This window comes from Lagenorhynchus albirostris, chromosome 2 (genome assembly GCF_949774975.1).
Source record: "Lagenorhynchus albirostris chromosome 2, mLagAlb1.1, whole genome shotgun sequence".
NCBI lineage: Eukaryota > Metazoa > Chordata > Mammalia > Artiodactyla > Delphinidae > Lagenorhynchus > Lagenorhynchus albirostris.
In genome coordinates, this window is record NC_083096.1 from 105,016,232 (window position 1) to 105,037,556 (window position 21,325).

Sequence of the window (21,325 nt, forward strand, 5' to 3'; positions counted from 1 at the left end):
TCATTATAAACATTTATATTGTATGTTAAATATTTAAAAATTCATATTCACACACATTGTTGCTGTAGTCTCTACTACATTAGTGCTTCATGCTGCCTCCCATATACTTTAAGTCATCTATAGGTTACTTATAATATCTAATACTGTGTAAATGCTAGGTAAATAGTTGTCTGTGTATGGCAAATTCGAATTTTGCTTTTGGGAACTTTCTGGATTTTTTTTTCCTGAATATTTTCAATCCACGGTTGGTGGAATCTGCAAATGCAGAAGCTGTGGCTGTGGAGGGCTGACTGTACTAAAGAGATGGGTTTCGTTTTGCCTTTGTATGAAATGTCAATAATATCAAAGCATAAAAATAGGAAAAGCAGAATTGGAGGGTCATGTTGAGAATTAAGCTGAACTGAGTCAGTGTAATGTGATTTTGTTATTGGAAAAGATAAGTATTATATTTACATTTAGTATAAGCTACAGTCTTTAATACATTGGAGTCATAAATTATTAGTTTCTTTGCATAGTTTTTCATATAGTAAGACCTGTGTATAGATGTGTATCAAAGATAAAAAATGTTGGTTTATAATGAAAAAGCTAAGTGGGCAAGCAAAAACAGCCAGAATGAACTGAAGCTTTTGAAAATAGTTAAGTGTAACAAAAAGAATCTTTGTACTCTAATTCAAAGGACAAGATAGACCCATATTGTGGGGCTATGATACAAGTAGAAATCAAATGTCTACTTCGATTTTGTTTCCATTTTTTTTTTCTCACTAAGCAGACATTCTCCTAAACTGAAATAAACTGTAAAGCAGACATATAAAGCAGTAATGCACAAAAATAGGTGAAGTAACAGTCTTCGTTAAATTTCTAGTTTCAAAGTAAAGTGATATTAGATATTAAAGTAACTTGCAAGATGATCATAGGAATATTATTATTATTATTTTTTTTTTTTGCGGTATGCGGGCCTCTCACTGCTGTGGCCTCTCCCGTTGCTGAGCACAGGCTCCGGACGCGCAGGCTCAGCGGCCATGGCTCACGGGCCCAGCCGCTCCGCGGCATGTGGGATCTTCGCGGACCGGGGCACGAACCCGTGTCCCCTGCATCGGCAGGCGGACTCTCAACCACTGCACCACCAGGGAAGCCCAGGAATATTATTTTTGCAAAAGGATTTTAGAAAATAAGAGATGCTAAAGGCTTTGAGGTTGGCAACTGCAGTTAGGTAATAGTGGTTAGATATCTCAGAAGAGGATCAGTGACCTTGCTGATGCTTCATTAAAAATTCCTGGAACATCTGATTTGTGAACAATTAGATGACTTTTACTTGCTAAAAGCTAATTTACTATGCATAAGTCATAACAAACTAACTTTGTTTCTATAACAAACAAAAATTTTTTACAAGTTGTTGGTAGCGTCTCTCATGATATTCTTGACAAGGTAGAGAAATACAGATGAAAATAGTAAACGTAAGTGGCTTTATAGGTGACTAACTGTATCAAAATGGCTGTTCATGTTGAAGTAAAGAGGTGTCACAGGTCTTTGTCTCCTACATGAAGTATTTCAGGAATGTAGGTAATATTTTTTATATATATAAATTTGTTTATTTTATTTATTTTATTTTTTTTGGCTGCATTGGGTCTTCATTGCTGCGCGTGGGCTTTCTCTAGTTGTGGTGAGCAGGGGCTACTCTTCCTTGTGGTGTGCGGGCTTCTCATTGCAGTGTCTTCTCTTGTTGCGGAGCACGGGCTCTAGGCGCGCGGGCTTCAGTAGTTGTGACACGCGGGCTCAGTAGTTGTGGCTCGTGGGCACAGGCTCAGTAGTTGTGGTTCATGGGCTTAGTTGCTCCATGGCATGTGGGATCTTCCCGGACCAGGGCACGAACCCGTGTCCCCTGCATCGGCAGGCGGACTCTCAACCACTGCGCCACCAGGAAAGCCCCTCTTTTTGATATTTTAAATGAATTTTATTAAGGTATAAATTACATGTAATAGAATTCATCAAATTAAAGTTAAAATGTATGGTTTGATATGTTTTGATATTAGTTGTATAACCATCACTATCACAATCAAAATGTAGAGTATTTCCATCACCCCCCATGATTTCTCTCATGTCCCTTTGCAGTTCACCTGTATCCCAGCAGCCTCTCTGCTTTCTGTCACTGTAGTTTTGCCTTTTCTAGAATTTCATATAAATGGAATTGTAAGGTATGAGGCTTTTGTGTCTGGCTTCATTCACTTAACATATTCACTCAATTTTTTTCTTTTTGGCAATTTTTTTTTCTTTACTGTGGTAAAATAGACACAACATAAAATTTACCATTTAAGTTCACAGTTCAGTGACACTAAGTACATTTATAATATTTTGTAACAATAACCACTATATTTCTAGAACTTTGTCATCATCTCAAACAGAAGCTTTGTACCCATTAAAAAAAATAACTCTCCTTCCCCCCCTCCACCTTTTTGCCCCTGGTAACCTCCGTTTACTTTGTGTCTCTATGAATTTTCCTCTTCCAGGTAACTCATATAAGAATCATACAATATTTGTCCTTTTGTGTCTGACTTATTTCGCTTAGCATAATGCTTTCAAGGCTCATCCTTGTTGTAGCATTGCATTAATATCAGAATTTCCTTAGTTTTTATTGTGATTGAATAATATTCCATTGTATGTATATATTTTGTTTATCCACTCATCTGTTTATGGTCATTTGGGTTGTTTCTACCTTTTGGCTGTCATGAATAATACTGCTGTGATCATTAACATACACATATCTGTTTGAGTCCCTTCTTTTGAGTATATACCTGGAAGCAGAGTTGCTGGATCAAATGGTAATTTCATGTTTAACTTTTTGGAGACTCAGCAGACTATTTTCCACAGCTGCTGCACCATTTTACATTCCCACCAGTGTACAGGGTTCCAATTAATTTCTCCACATCCTCAACAACTCTTGTTCTTTTCTTTTCTTTTTTCTTTACTGTGTTTTTATTAAAAACCATCCTAGTAGCTAGTAGTAGGTGTGAAGTGGTATAAAGAAATTTAAGTAAATGGAAAGATCTCATGTTCATGTATTGGAAGACTTCATATTGTTAAGATGTCAACACTACCTAATATGATGTATAGATTTAATTCTATCAACCCTGTCAGTCTTTTACAGAAATGGGAAAGCTGATCCTGAAATTCATATGGGATTAAAGGGAGCCCTAAATAGTGAAAACAATCTTGAAAAAGAACAGAGTTGGAGGACTCACATTTCCCAATTTGAAAACTGACTACAAAGATAGAATAATCAAAACAGTGTGGTACTGGCAACAGGATAGACATATAGATCAATGAAATAGAAATTGAGAGTTCAGAAATAAACCCATACATGTATGGCCACCTGATTTTCAGCAAGGGTACCAAGACCATTTGATAAGGAAGAATATTCTCTTCAACAAATGGTTCTTGAAAAACAGGACACCACCATGTGAAAAAATGAGCTTTGACTCCTACCACACACCACATTAAAAAAATTACTCAAAATGGATCGGTGATCTTTATGGTTTTAAAACACGTAAGGATAAATTTTCATGAGCTTAGATTTTTGGCAGTGGATTCTTAGATATGGATTCTTTGACACCAAAAGGATGAGCAACAGCAACAACAACAACCGAGAAACAGATAAATTGGACTTCAAAATTAAACCTTTTGGGCATCAAAGGACATTATCCAGAAAATGAAAGGGCAACGTGCAGAGTTGAAAATATTTGAAACTCACATATTTAAGTGTTTAGCATCCAGAATATATAAAGAACTCTTTCAACAAAAAGGCAAACAACTCAATTTAAAAATGAACAGAGAATTGCAGTATTACTTACCATAACCAAGACATGGAAACAGCCTAAGTGTCCACCAGTGGATGAATGGTTAAAGTAAATGATACACATGAATACACACACACATAGTGCACATGCTGGAATATTATTCAGCCAATAAAAAGAATGAAATCTTGCCATTTGCAACAACATGGGTGGACCTTGAGGGCATTATGCTGGGCAAAATGAAATAAGTCAGATAGAGAAGGCACATATCACATGACCCACTTATATGTGAACCTAAAAACAAACAACAAACCCCACCGAGCTCATAGATACAGAACAGATTGGTGGTTGCAAAAGATGGGAGGGTGAGTGAATTATGGTTAAGGGGGTCAAGAGGTAGAAATTTCCAGTTATAGATAAGTCATGGGGATGTAATGTACAGCATGGTTACTATAGTTAACAATAGGCAACTGTATTTCCTGTTTGAAAGTTGCTAAAGAGTAGATACTGCAAGTTCTCATCTCGAGAAAAAAGACTGTAACTACCTATGATGATGGATATTAACTAGACATTGTGTTGATCATTTCACGATATATGCAAATACTGAATCATGATTCTGTATACCTAAAAACTAATATAATGTTATATGTCAATTGTACTTCAATAAAACTTTTTTTAAGTAAACAGAAGACTCGAATAGACCTTTCTCCAAAGAAATATACAAATGTCAACAAACATGAAAAGATGCTCAACATCATTAGGCTTTAGGGAAATGCAGATCAAAACCACTATGAGGTTTCCACACTCACTAGGATATCTGTAATAAGTAAAAATGAAAAGGAATGTTGGCAAGGAGATGGAGAAATTGGAACCCTTGTATATTGCTGGTAGAAATATAAAATGGTCAGCTACTGTGGAAAACACTCTGGTGGTTCCTCAAAAGTTTAAACATAGGATTATCATATGACCCACAATTCAATTCCTAGATGTATGCCCAAAAGAATGGAAAACTAATGTTCAGACAAGTATGTGTACACATGTTTGTGGCAACATCATTCACAAAAGAGTGGACATAGCCCAAAAGTTCATCAACAGAAGAATAGATAGGCAAATTGTGGTATATACGTACAATGAAATATTCAGCCATAAGAAGGAATGAAGTACTGATGCATGCTATGAATAATATGGATGAATCTCCAAAACATTAAGCTAGGTGAAAGAAGCCAGACACAAAAGATCACATATTGTATGATTCCATTTGTATGAAATATCCAGAATAGATAAATCCATAGAAACAGAACAGAGGTTGGTGGTTGCCAGAAGGTTGAATGGGAAAAGGGTGAGAAACTGCTTAAGAGGTTTTACTGTGGACTGATGGAAGTATTTTAGAGCTAGATAAAAATTTGTGGTTGTACAACATTCTGAATATCCTAAATGCCACTGAATTGTTCATTTAAAAGTGTTATTTGAATTTTGCCTAATTGTCTAAAGAAGAAGTCTACAGAACTGAAGGGTATGTGGCTCAAGGAAATGACGCATTTAGTTTGAGTAATTGTGGTAGAAGGTGGAAATAAGGGAGAACATATAACATACCAGTGCTGAAACCCATTGGTTGAGGTCAGGGTAGGACCAGAAGCAAGTGAGCTAGCTTGTATGAAGAGGCTGAGAGGACTGGAAGAGCCCTCAGGGCTGGAGTTGGGCGTGTCTTAATCAGCATTGTGGTTGCATTGATACTAAAAGGAGAATGCAATGTGGAGTAGCGCAGAGCAGGTCAAGGTTGGCAACTACAGAAGTGACTTACAGTAGGTTGTCAGATGAATACCCTATAGGAACTGTAGCCCAAGGCAAGGGAGTTTAAGACATAAAAGAGACAAGAATTTGGATTATCAGGAGTTTAGTGGGCTAATGAGAGAGCAGCTTGGGCAAGTGTTAAACATGGAGGCTATTATCCATAGCTGTGATTTACGTGATTTGGGAAGACGTGGTGTTAGGATAGGCCATCTCTGTTAATGTGCCAGAGTAGAGCAGACATATTTTTATATTTTATTTTATTTTTTTTATGTCCTTCTACTTAGGAATAAGGTTGTTCCCAGAATCTCAGTGAATCTGAGATGGTCTCACTTTAAAGGGCTGGAAGTGACAGAGGCCAAGTAGGTTATTATATGAATATTGGGAATGTGGATAGTATGATAGCTAATGAGGGTGACACTCCTACAGGGAAAAGGATCAAGGTGGTCTTCAATATACTAAATTACAACTAGAAAAAAATGTAAAAAGATAAATAAGAAATACCATGCAAACACTAAGCAAAAGAAAGCTGGAGTGACTGTATTAATATCAGATAAAGTAGACTTCAGACTTCTTGGAATAAAGAGGTACATTACACGTTGGTAATATGGTCAGTTCCATAAGAAGACATAACAATCTTAGGATTGTTATGTATTTAGGAATATATGTCTCCTAATATGTGTATGCTCCTAATGATAGGGGAGCATGAAGCTGAACTGATAGAACTGAAAAGTGATGTGGACAAATCCACAGGTACAGTTGGAGTCTTTAATACCCCAGTCTCAGTAATTGGTGAAACAAGTAGGTGGAAAATCATTATGGAATTGGTATCAAAGACCAACCAGCTTGGCCTGGTTGGCATTTATGGAACACTTCACCTAATAACAGAATACATGTTATTTTTAAAGGCACATGGAACATTTACAAAGATATTTCTGGAGATAAAGATATTCTGGACCATAAAATAAATTTTGACAAATTTAAAGTAACTGAAATCATAAGAAGTATCTTCTTTGACTCTAACAGCATTCAGTTAGAAATTAATAATAGATATCTGGGAAATCCCTAAAATATTTGGAAATTAAACAACACATTTTTACCCCTGTGTCAAAGAGAACATCTCAAGGGAAATTAGAATGTGTTTTGAATTAAATGAAAATGAAGACACAACATTATCAAAATTTGTGAGATCTGCCTAAAGCAGTGCTTAGTGGAAATACTATAACATTGAATGCTTATATTAGGAAAGGAAATAAGTCTCAAACCAACAATCTAAGCTTCTACTTTAAGAAACTAGACATGTAAGAGGAAATTCAACCTAAAGCAAGAAGGAACAAGTAATAGAGTAGAAATTAATGAAATTGAAAACAGTATAAAGCAAAAATAGAGGGCTTCCCTGGTGGCACAGTGGTTGAGAGTCCGCCTGCTGATGCAGGGGACACGAGTTCGTGCCCCGGTCCGGGAAGATCCCACGTGCTGCGGAGCGGCTGGGCCCGTGAGCCGTGGCCACTGGGCCTGCGCGTCCGGAGCCTGTGCTCCACAAGGGGAGAGGCCACAGCAGTGAGAGGCCCGCGTACCACAAAAAAAAAAAAAAAAAAAATAGAGAAAATCTGTGAAATCAAATGCTGGTTCTTATAAATCATCAATAAAGTTGATAAAACTCTGTCTAGACTGACTAAAGATAGAAAAACAAAAGCCAGTTTAGGGGTGACATTGACTTTTTACAGATGTAACCAAGTTGTCTTGTCTCATATCCTGGATTTGTCTGATTCCTTTCTCATGGGGTCATATTTCCTGTAAACTAGATTCAGTTAAACATTTTTAACATTTAGATTATAGATGATGCTGTGCTTTAAATCAGGAATCCCATAATGTAAGTTCCCACTATTAGTGATGCTGCTGAGTTTGATCACCATGCTAAGTTTGGTTACCACACAGCCTTTCCCTTGTAAAGGTATGGTTTCTTCTTTGCAACGATTAAGTAATACATTGGGAAATACTTCTGTACCAAATAAATATCTTGCCCTCTATTCACCTTTTACCTGTGGTTTTAGCATTCTCTGATTGCGTTTCCAAAATTGAGATTTTCATATTTTCTCATTTTTTTCTACACTGTTAGCTAATGTTCCTCTGTAAAAGAGACTTTTCTCTTTTTCCCCTTCAATCTCTCTCTCTTACTCACTATGAATACTTTTCTATCACTCCAGACTCATGGGCTTTTGTTTGTTTTGATGTTTCATATCATATTTAATGATTTTAATGCTATTGGTACAATGATATATATTAAACTTCTGAGCAGCAGTTTTTAAAAGGTAAATTTTATTTTTAATAAATTTTGAGTATTGATATGCTTTAAAAAGCATTTGTGCAGTACTCAATCATTAAGTAATTGTCTTTAACACATCATTGCATTTTATGCTGGCTCTTGATACTTTGAACCTGATATTGCTGGTTTTCAAAAACGATCGTGTTAATTTTTTTTTTAATTGAGGTATAGTTGATTTACAATATTAGTTTCGGGTGTACAACATATATATTCAGAGATTACACTCCTTTAAAGTTATTACAAAGTAATGGCTATATTTCCCTGTGCTATACAATATGTTGTGTTAATTTATTATTTAGTATTTACACTAAATGAAATTTAATATTTACTTATATTTAGTAATTTTAAATTAAATAATAAATATTAAACTAAGCACAAGATAAACCAAGCATTGAGATTAAATTATCCCTTTAAGTATTTGTTATACATGTTGCATGCCAGTTTTTCTAGGAAACCCATAGAAGTAGAAATGATCCAATGCTATTTCATACAGTTGCATGTCTGACTTTGTCCTTTTTGAGTGTGATGGGGCACAGATGTGTTTATATTGGATGATTTTTCCTGATGAGACCAACTGTCTGAGTCTTGCTTGATCTATTTATAAACTTTTTGCCCTATACATGACTGCTTATCATTCAGGTGTCCTGAATAAGTAATTGTTGTCCAGCAGTTTGTTGGCTAGGATCAGCGTATACAAGAAGGACTGTAACACTTAAAGCTGCTGAGCGCTGAAATGACTGCCTTTTGAGGTTGTTGGGACCTTTGTACCAGGAAGTACTTAACAGGAGGCTAGGCAAGATTTCTTTCGATCTTCCTTCCTCTTCCTATAATTCTAGAAGAAAATATGAAATAATTATGTGATACTTTTAAGAACCAAGGATTTGATATGAGGAATAAAAACTAATCTTACTTAGATTAAACACATGAATAAACATTAATAAACTAAAAACTATCCATTAGTGCAAGTTGTGAAATCGTCTAGATAATTTATTTTAGAAAGTGTGTTTGTTAAGCAGCATTTAGAATTGCCCCACACCTGATTTACCTAGTGGGTTTGTTTTTCTTTATGAATATGGAAATTAATGTTTAATATTTCTTCCTGCATTATAAACACTTTTAAACTCTACTTTGGTGACATTTCAAGAAAAAGCCATTTAATTTGTAATTACTGGTAAGTTTATGTACATCTTCCTAAAAATCCAAACTAGACTGATGACTTAACACATTAAGCTTCGTAAACTCTCAGTATGCCTAGAAATCTGAACAGAAGCTTTCTTCCAAACTAATTTTGGCCTTAGTCTAAGATTAAATGTTTTATATTCATATGTAATCATCTCTTTTCAGCTTAAATAATAAGTGAACATTCATTTTAGTGGAAATAATTGTTTTCTTAACATTTTCTTCATCAAACTATCTTGCAGTTTGTGTATATAAATAATCAGAGATAATCTTCCACTTTTTAAAGGATGTGTGTAATTTTTCAGATGTTGGGAATAAATAATTTTAAAATGATATACCAATTAAAAAATAAATTTATTTATTTTTGGCTGCGTTGGGTCTTCGTTGCTGAGCATGGGCTTTCTGTAGTTGCGGAGAGCAGGAGCTACACTTCGTTGAGGTGCGTGGGCTTCTCAATGCGGTAGCTTCTCATTGCAGAGCACAGGCTCTAGGCATGCAGGCTTCAGTAGTTATGGCATGCAGGCTCAGTAGTAGTGGCTCTCAGGCTCAGTACTTGTGGCGCACGGGCTTAGTTGCTCCGCGGCATCTGGGATCTTCCTGGACCAGGGCTGGAACCTGTGTCCCCTGCATTGGCAGGTGGATTCCTAACCACTGTGCCACCAGGAAAGCCCCCAATTTCTCAAAAAAGTTTAGTGTGGCAAATCTTTAAATAGTACATCCATATTGCTTGGATTTTTAAAAAAAAGACTCATTGGAACATGTGGTAGAGGGGATTACAAACATCTTTTTTGGGATCATATGCTGGGTGGGAGAGCAACTTTTTATTTAAGTTTTTTTCTCCTTTAATATTGTCTTGCATAGAATCATTCTGGACTCTTTGATAGTACAGGCATTTTCTCAGATGCTTTGGATGTAACAATGGAAATGTACCATATCCCCACACTATTACAAATTTTGTTTCGTTTTGAAACAAATAGATTTTTTTTTTTTTTTTTTTTTTGCGGTACTCGGGCCTCTCACTGTTGTGGCCTCTCCCGTTGCGGAGCACAGGCTCTGGATGCACAGGCTCAGCGGCCATGGCTCACGGGCCCAGCCGCTCCGCGGCATGTGGGATCTTCCCGGACCGGGGCACGAACCCGTGTTCCCTGCATCGGCAGGCGGACTCCTCACCCACTGCGCTACCAGGGAAGCCCCCAAATAGATTCTTATAGGTTATTTTTGCAGCATTGAATTTCCACTCCCATTGTTTAATATATGGTTTATGATAGAGGGGGGGTTTGTTGTTGTTTTTTAAACCAAGAGTTGACTAGCTAATTGATTCAGCAAATAAGGTTTCTCACTTACTATGAAAAGTACGGTTTAATTCTGGCAATATAGTGGTAAATCACACTATCCTTGGCATTGATTGTATAGTATTTATAGAGATAGATGTTGTGAAAATTATTTAATTAGAGTGGCAATTAGTACGACGAGAGAAGAATACAGCAATTCAGTCACATCTTCAGGCTCCACTTCTAATTCTAGTTCTCTTGCTGTTTTCACCACATCTGCAGTTACTTCTCGCACTGACTTGAAACTCTCCACGTCATCCATGAGGGTTGGAATCAGCTTCTTCCAAACTCCTGTTAATATTGATATTTTGACCTTTTCCCATGAATCATGAATGTTCTTTTTGTTTTGTTTTGTTTTTGGGGGGTTTTTTGGCGGTATGCGGGCCTCTCACTGCTGTGGCTTCTCCCGTTGTGGAGCACAGGCTCCGGACACGCAGGCTTAGCGGCCATGGCTCACAGGCCCAGCCGCTCCGCGGCATGTGGGATCTTCCCGAACCGGGGCACAAACCTGTGTCCCCTGCATCGGCAGGTGGACTCTCAATAACTGCACCACCAGGGAAGCCCTCATGAATGTTCTTAATGGCATCTAGAATGGTGAATCCTTTCCAGAAGGTTTTCAATTTACTTTTCCCAGATCCATCTAAGGAATTGCTATTTATGGCAGCTATTGCCTTACGAAATGTATTTCTTAAATTTTTTGAAGACTTGAAAGTTGGAATTATTCCTTGATCCATGGGCTGCAAAATGGATATTGTGTTAGCAGGCATGAAAACAGTATTAATCTCATTTTACATCTCCGTCAGAGCTTTTGGGTGACCAGGTACATTGTCAGTGAGCAGTAATATTTTGAAAGGAATCTTTTTCTGAGCATTAGGTCTCAACAGTGGGCATAAAATAGTCAATAAACCATGTTGTAAACAAATGTGCTATCGTCAAGTCTTTGTTACCATTTAGAGAGCATAAGCAGAGTAGTTTTAGCCTAATTCTTAATGGCCCTAAGATTTTCAGAATGGTAAGTGAGCATTGGCTTCAGCTTCAAGTTTCCAGCTTCACTAACCCCTAACAAGAAAATCAGCCTGTTCTTTGAAGCTTTGAAGCCAGGCATTGACTTCTCTTCTAACTGTGAAAGTTTTAGATGGCATCTTCTTCCAATAGAAGGCTGTTTCATCTACATCAAAAATCTATTGTGTAATGTAGCTGCCTTCATTAATGACTTTAGCTAGGTCTTCTGGATAACTTGCTGCAGCTTCTACGTTAGAACTTACTGCTTCGCCTTGCACATTTTTGTTATAGAAAAGGCCTCTTTCCTTAAACCTCATGAACCAATCTGTTTTATCTTCAAACTTTTCTTCTGCAGCTTCCTCACTTCTCTCAGCCTTCCTAGAACTGAAGAAAGTTAGGGCCTTGGTCTGGATAAGGCTTTGGCTTAAGGGAGTGTTATGACTGGTTTGATCTTTAATCCAGACCACTAAAACTTTTTCCATTATCAACAATAAGGCTGTTTTGCTTTCTTATCATTTGTGTGTTCAGTGGAATAGCACTTTTAATTTTCTTTAAGAGGGACTTCCCTGGTGGTCCAAAATCCGCCTTCCAATGCAGGGGACGCGGATTCGATCCCTGGTTGGGGAACTAAGACCCCACATGCTGCAGGGCAACTAAGCCCACGCTCCAGAACTACTGAGTCCGCGCACCTCAAGTAGAGAGCCCACATGCGGCAAACTACAGAGCCCACGTGCTCTGAAGCCCGTGTGCCACAACTAAAGAGAGAAAACCCACACGCCACAACTAGAGAGAAGCCCACGTGCTGCAATGAAGAGCCGGCGCACCACAACAAAAAGATCCCGCATGCCGCAACAGAGATCCCGCCTGCCGCAATGAAGGCCCAACGCAGCCAAAAATAAATAAATATTTTTTTAAAGTTAGGATCATTGTCAAAAAAAAAAAAAAATTTAAAAAAAATTTCCTTTAAGAATTTTTCCTTGGGTGTCCCTGGTGGCGCAGTGGTTGAGAGTCCGCCTGCCAATGCAGGGGACACGGGTTCGTGCCCCGGTCCGGGAAGATCCCACATGCCGCGGAGCGGCTGGGCCTGTGAGCCATGGCCGCTGAGCCTGCGCGTCCGGAGCCTGTGCTCCGCAATGGGAGAGGCCACAACAGTGAGAGGCCCGCGTACCGCAAAAAAAAAAAAAAAAATTTTTTTAAAGAAAAAAAACCACGAATTTTTCCTTTACATTCACAACTTGGCTGTTTGGTACAAGAGCCCTAGTTTTTGGCTTATCTTGGCTTTCGACATGCCTTCCTCACTAAATTTAATCATTTCTACCTTTCGATTCAAAGTGAGAGACATGCAAGCCTTCTTTCTCTTGAACACTTGGAGGCCGTTGTGGTTTTATCAAATGGCCTGATTTCAGTAGTGTTGTATCTCAGGGAATAGGGAGGCCCAAGGAAAAGGATGGGGGGAATGGCCAGTCTGTGGAGCTGTCAGAACACAAACAACATTAGTAACACCGAAAGTCACTGGTCACATATCATCCTAACAAATATAATAATAATGAAAAAGTTTGAAATATTGTGAGAATTACCAAAATGTGACACTGACTTGAAGTGAGCAAATTGTTGGAAAAATGGCACTGATAAACTTGCTTGAAGTAGGGCTGCTACAAACCTTCAATTTGTAAAAATTGTATCTGCAAAGTGCAATAAAGCGAGGAGCAATAAAACGAGGTATGCCTCTATTAAATAATACCCACTGTAAGCACTATTAACAGATGGTGATATATAAGGCTATTGTGGTGGTTCAAAGAAAGAGATGAGAGCATAAATAAAAACAATGACTGTGAAGATGGAAAGCAGCAGACAAATTCAAGAGATGTGCAAGTTACTAAGACTTTGTGATTGATTTGGTATGGGTTGAGTATAAGAGGGGAAGTTTTGACTTGGTCAGTTGTTAGATGGTGGGATCCTTAGCATATAGTAGTAAATACATGAGGAGGAAAAGATGGGGAGTCCAGTTTTGACATGTTGAATGTGAGGTGAGTATGAGGCTAAAGAGATGAACAAAACCAGTAGGAAGTTGTGAATATGAATCTGTAGCTTAGTAGAAAGATCAGAGCTGAGAATATGGACTTGAGAGTCATTGCTTTCTATGTATCTGTATATCTGTCAATATCTATCTATATATTTATTGTCCCTAGAGTTCCATTGTTGTGTGTTCTTTCTTCCTCCCTCTTCCTGTCCCTCTTTCCCTCCTTTTTTTTTTTTTTTTTTTTTACTATTTACATATACACAGTATCTGATAGTGTCTTTATACAGACTGTATTAGTGGATGAAATCACATAGGAGGAATCTACAAAATAAGAAAGTTAACAGGAAGATTGAGAAAAAACACACAATATTGGAACCCTGGGGCCTACTGATTGATACACACAGACATATACATACACAGATACACGTAGACATACATACCTATAATTAAGTAGTTCAGCTGACAGAGGAGACAGAGAAGATATGAGGTAGAACCGTGAAACAGTAATACCTCAGAATCTGAGGGAGGAGAAATTTTTGAGTTGTCAGTTGTTTTAAATTCCATAGACTATCAGGTGAAGGTAAGAGCTGAATAAAAGGGCTTTCCATTGAGTTTTTATATTGTTATTGGGTATTAATATTGTTAGCGATTAGAGCAGTTTCATCAAGGGATGAAGACTAAAGCTAGTTTGCAGTGGGTTAAGGAACAAATGGGAAATATGAGAAGAGAAATAGCATGTACACTATAGAATGTATCCCATTAACAATAGAGGATGATTAGAAGTTTTGTAAATTTTATTGATAAAAATTTGTTCCCAATATTAGTACAGTTTTTTGTTTACTTGGTTGGATCAGTTGGATTATACCAGATCAATGGTTTCATTCTCGTTTTGGCTATTTGGGTTTGATGTATTCCTGGGGCTCTCCTGATAGAGTCTTGGAAAATAAGTGTGAAGTAACATAGAGCTTTAGATTAAAAGCAAAAAATTCTAGTATTATTCATAAAGTAACTATGACTAATTAAACAAAAATCATAGCACCTGCATTTTGGATGTGGTCATTCCAAAATTGCCATTCTCCTATTTGGTAAGGTAAGTATTTGCTAAGCTGTTACACCTATTGCAGATGTACTTCTTGTATTGATATATTGTTTTAATAGTATCAGAAAATTACTAGGAGAAACAACATGTAGTACACTGAATTTAAAAATTCTCATTTGCCTAATAAGTGGATGGTGCATTTTTAAAAATATCTTTTTGGGTAACTGGGGCAAGGGAGTACCATATGTTTTAATTAAGTATTTAATAGTTTTTAAATAGAGTTTTAATTTGATGTCTGTTTTGTTCCTAATGTCTTGAATAGTAAAAGGAACCATTCTTTACTTGTGCTAGTTCAGTGGGAAATTATTCCCTATGACTCTATGTTGGAATTTTGAGTTGTCGCTATTTTTTTACTACGTGAGTTAAATGTGAAGTGATAGTTTATTTTAGGAAGTCTTTTATAATGGTGAATTCAATATCTTTTTGCTTTTTTGAACAGCTTTGTGTAGAAACTAGTTTAAAAAGAGGGATTTCTAAAGTAGCTGTATTGGTATAAAGTAGGAAAGGAAATGGAAAGGTTTCATGCTTCCATGGCTAATTTCTTTATGCAGCATCTTCTTTTTCTTTGCTTCCAGCAGTCATTTTCATGAGTATATTTAAATAGATCTACATTTCTAACAGCAAATACATTTTTATTCTTTCGGGATTTAGGATGGTTCACGTTATTGTGGATGCTTTGTTTTTATTTCTATTAGGTTAAAATAGAATTTTCAGTAAATACGTACTTGTCTTCTGTAGTCTGTAATGGTGCTGTCTAATAGTAATATAATGTGAGCCAGATATGCATTTTAAAATGCCATGTTAAAAGGCGTAATTAATAATTAATGAAATTAATAAAAATTTTATTTGATTAAATTAATATTTTGTTTAACTCGGCATTTGAAATATTATTTCAACATATAATCAGTGTACAAATTACTGAGATATTTTGCCTTTTTATTTCACACTAAACCTTCAAAATCCAGTTTGTATTTTACACTGAAAACTTTTCTTAATTTGGACTTACCCCATTTCAAGTGCTCTGTAACCATATATGGCTGGTGGTTACACTGTTGTACAGTTCAGGTCTATAGAGCTGGAACAAATTCTTAGTATCTGGATGGATGGACAGATAAAAAAAGATATTTATCTCCTATAAATTGGATTCAGTTAGTGTAATAACCGACTATGAACACCCAATAATATGATCATCTTTATAGATATCAAACCTGGAATTTTTTGTTCATTGGAAAGTTAATTGGAGGAGATAAGCTGGAAATATTAGGTGGATGGAACTTTTACAGTCTGGTTGCCCTCAATAGTTGTATTGTGTAATTGCACTTATTTTTATTATATATACATGTTCATACTTATGAAAAATTTCAGTGTATGTCTATAACTTGTAGCATAAATGCAGTTCCAACTACAATGAAGATTTTGTGCTACAGCTAGAGAAGGAATTGGTCCAAGCCCGATTGAGTGAAGCTGAGTCTCAGTGTGCACTAAAGGAAATGCAGGATAAAGTTCTGGATATAGAAAAGGTAAGAACAACATAAATGCTTTCATTCCCGAATTAGAATGGGACATGTGATAGATACTTGTTAAGTACTTACTGAGTAGTGAAATTGGACTTGGTGTTTTTGCACATTAAAAATCTTACATATTATAAGAGAGGAAAGGAAAAAAATACATGATTCCCATTTATTCTTTGTTGTTGCCATACTACTCAAAGTGCCATATTTAAGGTAAAAATGGAGATTAGAGCCCTTTTAGAGGAAAACAACCAGGATAATTTTGATATGAATAATGTTTAAATGTCAGAGAAGAGAAACTTAGGGGATAGAAATTAACCATTGTCAAGATGAATAGTACTTACAGCATTTAGACTATCACCCGAATGCAGCTGGTACAGTATCTCCCAGACTTCTCATTTCTGAAGTTCTGGGGGAAGTGGGACAATTTGAACTGTAACAGTCTACAAGGTAGTAATATTGCCTCTTGGCCATTGGCCCAGTACTAACCCTTTTTGTTTTGTTTTTTAGTATATAAAATATGCTGAAAGTATTTGTCTTAAGCACATTTCAATTAATGTAATTAAACAGAAGGCAACAATTTCTAGAAGAATTAGATTTAGCTATGAAAAACTTGCCATATATTTGTTAATTTATGGAATACTTTTTGGGTCAATCCAGACCATAGTGTATTTTTTAATTTAAAGCCTGTGCTAAACACAAGTAAAAAGAACTAAAAACATAATCACATTGGTAGTTTTTTTTAAAAAATGAAAATTACCATTTTTATCCCTATAGTATATAAATACATCATGTTGCTTTTATCCAAATAAAAGGTAAATTTCAAAAAAGAAAAATCCACTGTGAAATTTACATTCTGACTAAGCACAAAAGTACACAAATATTAGGTCTAATCAGAAATTTCAGCTGACAAGTGAACATTTTTACTTTGAAATATGTAGATCTGAGATATAGGAGTGAATATTTTGATTGAAACACATTGCAAATATACCTTGTTTTCATGTAAAAATAATGTTTTTAAAGAGAAAAAAGAAATTAACCATCATCTTCAAATATTATAATGCCTTCATCTGCAAGAGGTGTAGAAATAGACCAATACATAAACATTTCAGCGAAAATTTCATCTGAATGTAACTGTTACAGCTTTCCAAGCTGCAAAAAAACCACCTCCGAATATATAGGAAGATCTTAGCTGGAGGTGTACTTACAGAAGCTAACTTACCTTTTTTCAAAGCTATTAAAGAACAGATTAGTAGTGGAAATAGAAATGATTTTAGGTTTCTTACAACCCTCCGACTTGAGAGTCTCCAAATCACAAACTCTGAATCTCTGTTTTCTCATTTATAAAATCATAGATGATTTGGGCTCTGTGTTGCGTTTGTTTCTTTGGCCCTTGGGTAGTATCTAGCCATTGAGTCAAAAACTCATAAATAATGGACATGAAAGATACCCTCAAATTGTTCTTAACTGTTAGAATAGGGTATAAGTACAATCAATAGTGGAATAATTTTACTAGAAATCTACTTGCTATTTTTATATTATTTTTGGAAAACTTATTCTCCTGTTTGCTGAGAAAAAAGCTGACAAGAATGCTGTAAAAATTGCCTAATTAAGAGCATTCTGGGCTCCATGATTTAGGTAAGAATCTGGATCTTTTAGTTTTGAATATTTGGTAGAAAGAAATGTTCTTGGGTCCAATTTAAAAATAAATTTTTAAGTATCTTTGTTGGTATTCATGTTATAGAGTAGAAAGGAACTTGGAAGGTTTCATGCTTCCTATGGTTAATTTCTTCATGCAAGATACTTTTTTTAATGCATATACAGTAAATTTCTGGTTTTCAATTGAGAAAATATTTCAAGTCCATCATAAAAATGTGTAGTTGGCAAGAATAACTTTATTCCATCATCTCTGTGGGCTAAAATCTTCATGAAATATTTCAGATAGAAAATTTCATAGACTCAGGACTTGATATTTCGACAGTACTTCAGTTTACCTAAGGAGCTTTTACTAGAGCCTAATTTAGGATTCTTTGGTCATTCCCCAGAGCAGTTTAATATGGCAACCCTATATCCTATGGTGGGTCTTTCAGCATGGTAGGAGATTAAATCTTGTACCCTTGAAGCAAATATTTAGGTCACCTTGGTGCTTATTTCTTGAATATTGATATAAATAGTGACTAAGGTACAGATGTTTTACACTCCCTTTTCAAAATGATATGCTGAGAAAATATAAGAAAACAGATTTTGGACTATTCTCTTCCATAAATCTTTAAAACATAAATGATGTTCATGCTTTGTAGTCCTAATCAGAGGTTAGTATGTTCACTGCCATACTGAAAAACATTTTTAATCCTGTTGCTCCATAATTAGTATTTTATTAAACAAAACAGAGTTAGACTTTCTGTGTCCTCAACATTAAGTACAGTTACCCTTATACCTTCCTGGTGGGAATGTAAAACGTGCAACTGCTTTGGAAAAGTTTGACAATTTCTTAAAAGTTAAATGTAGAATTACCATCTGATCCAGCATCTCTGTTCTTTCATATATACTCAGCAGAGTTAAAAAAATATATCCGCACAAAAACTTTTACATAAATGTTCATAGCAGTGTTATTCATGTAACCCCAAAGTGGAAAAACCCACATTTCCATCAACTGATGAACGTGTAAATAAAATGTGGTATATCTGTACCATGGAATATTATTTGGCAATAAAAAAAATGAAACTTGAAAACATGCTAAGTGAAAGAAGCTAGTCATAAAAGGCCATGTATTTTATGATTCCATTTATATGAAATATTCAGAATAGGCAAATTCATAGAGACATAGATTAGTGGTTGCCAGGGGCTGGGGGTAGGGGAAACGTAGAGTGACTGCTAATGGTATAGGGTTTCTTTTGGGGGTGATTAAAATGTTCTGAAATTAGTTCGTGATGTTGATTGCACAACCCTGTGAATACTCTTAAAACCACTGACTAGGGACTTCCCTGGTGGTGCAGTGGTTAAGAATCCACCTGCCAATGCAGGGGACATGGGTTTGAGCCCTGGTCCGGGAGGATCCCACATGCCGCAGAGCAACTAAGCCCGTGCACCACAATTACTGAGCCTGCGCGCCGCAACTACTGAAACCTGCATGCCTAGAGCCCATGCTCCGCAACAAGAGAAGCCACTGCAATGAGAAGCCTGCGCACCGCAACGAAGAGTAGCCCCCACTTGCTGCAACTAGAGAAATCCCATGTGCAGCAATGAAGATCCAGCACAGCCAAAAATAAAATAATTAATTAAAAAAACAAAACAAAACCCACTGACTAGTGTTCATTAAAAGGGTAAGTTTTATGGTTTGTGAATTATATCTCAATAAAATTAAATACAATTACATATGGGAGAAAACAGCTCATTATTTTGTTGTATTTTATTGTTATATATGCTGTATTTTATTCTTCAAATTAAAAAAAATCCCCAATTAAATTTTCTCTTGTTTTAGAGAAACAACTCGTTTCCTGATGAGAATAACATTGCAAGGCTTCAGGAGGAACTCATTGCTGTGAAACTGAGAGAGGCAGAAGCTATTACGGGTTTAAAAGAACTTAGACAACAAGTCAAAGATTTAGAGGAACACTGGCAGGTATATCAAAATATTTTGTGTGCTTTAAAAAAGGAAGGTAAAACCTGAATATCCATTTTGTGTGAATTTGAAGTAGTTAATGACCAACACTAGGATCTGAGTTTAAAGTGAGAAAGACCCTGTTTAATATACAAAACTGAAAGCATTTATAAATTGAAAGTACCTTTAGGCTTTTTCTCCCTTTCTGATTCTTATAAGTAAATAAAAGATAAAATAGAGATCAAGTCATTTTTATTGTGTTGTTACACCATTGTGATTTGTGTAACTTTTTCTAAAGAACTAAAAGAAAATACTTCTTTATATAGTACTTATTTCTTCTCCTGTTGATATTAAATTCATTGGTCAGTATGAAACATCAGAAGGGTGACACCAATATAAATTTGTTTATGAATTTGTAACTTCTTTTGAAAATGGTTTTCCCACAAAATAAAACAGACATTCAGTTAGTTATATGCCCACAAATTTATTCACCCACAAATTTATTCACATATGAGGGAAACTATTGATAAGTAGCAAAAAAACAAAACAAAACAGAATCTATAAGAGAGAAGGGAGAGAGGGAAGAAAAAATAAACTACACATCATTTCAGAATAGTGATCTTGGTATGAATTTGGGATGGGGGATGCATCTAGCAAAGACTGAAGTCAGTCCTTTAAGTTGCCATGGCTTTTTTTTTTTTTTAAGAAGTATCAGGTGGCATTAGAAATTAGAAACAAATGAAACAAAACTGTCCTTCACCACAGATATTTTGAGAACACTGCTCTCAACTTCTAATATTGTTTCCTTAATTCGTGAAAGGCCCAATTTTCCCCTTTTCTTGGGATTTCATTACAAAATAATGTAAAAATCTCTCAGAAAAAAATTAGGGTGAAAAATGTATTCTTTACAATAATTAATCCACAGTATAAAAAAAATTGAACTATATCTGAGTTTATATCGCACATCTGCCACTTACTGGCTGTGTGACCTTTCTGAAGTTACTTACTCACAATTTCCATTTTCTCACCTCTATATTTAAAATAATAGTGTTTAACTTTTAAGATTTTCTGGGGATTAAATAAAATGATTCATATAAAGTGCCTTATACAGTACTGGGCCTGAAATAAGTGCTTCGTTAAGTTGGCTCTTACTGTAATACTGGGAATATTTGTTGCGATATAATTTTTTTGTATCTCAGCGCCACTTAGCTCGTACTACTGGGAGATGGAAAGACCCACCTAAGAAAAATGCTGTGAATGAGTTACAAGATGAACTGATGACCATTCGACTTAGAGAAGCTGAAACACAGGCAGAAATAAGAGAAATAAAACAAAGGATGATGGAAATGGAAACACAGGTATAATGGAAAAGCCTAAAAGCTTTAAAAAATACTGTTAGCCCATTAAAAGTTTATGCACAAATTGTATCATCCTTAGAACAGAACCAAAAGGTGGACATATGAAACTGTCTAGACTGCAGTTTTCTAGCCCAGATAAAAAGGGCTAAAAGTGTATTCCTTGACAGCAGAGATTTAATATCTTCTTTGACTCTTTCAACAAAGTTTAAACAAGTCATAAAACTCTATATGACTTTGTTTCATTGTTGTACAACCTGAAAGGGAATACTCATGTTGAGCAAAATTTCTTAACCTCAACAATATTAACAGTCAGGACCAGTTA

The 21,325-nt window shown here is 35.9% G+C and overlaps 1 protein-coding gene across 2 annotated transcripts in view; it reads left to right on the forward strand.

Moving 5' to 3' along the window:
* EVI5 (ecotropic viral integration site 5) overlaps window positions 1-21,325 on the forward strand; it is a 205,972-nt gene that overhangs the window by 110,272 nt on the left and 74,375 nt on the right. For both annotated transcript variants that reach the window (XM_060139567.1, XM_060139568.1), the window contains 3 exons: window positions 15,919-16,053; window positions 19,526-19,666; window positions 20,845-21,003. In XM_060139567.1, the coding sequence (XP_059995550.1) occupies window positions 15,919-16,053; window positions 19,526-19,666; window positions 20,845-21,003 (435 nt within the window). The remainder of the gene's footprint in view (window positions 1-15,918; window positions 16,054-19,525; window positions 19,667-20,844; window positions 21,004-21,325) is intronic.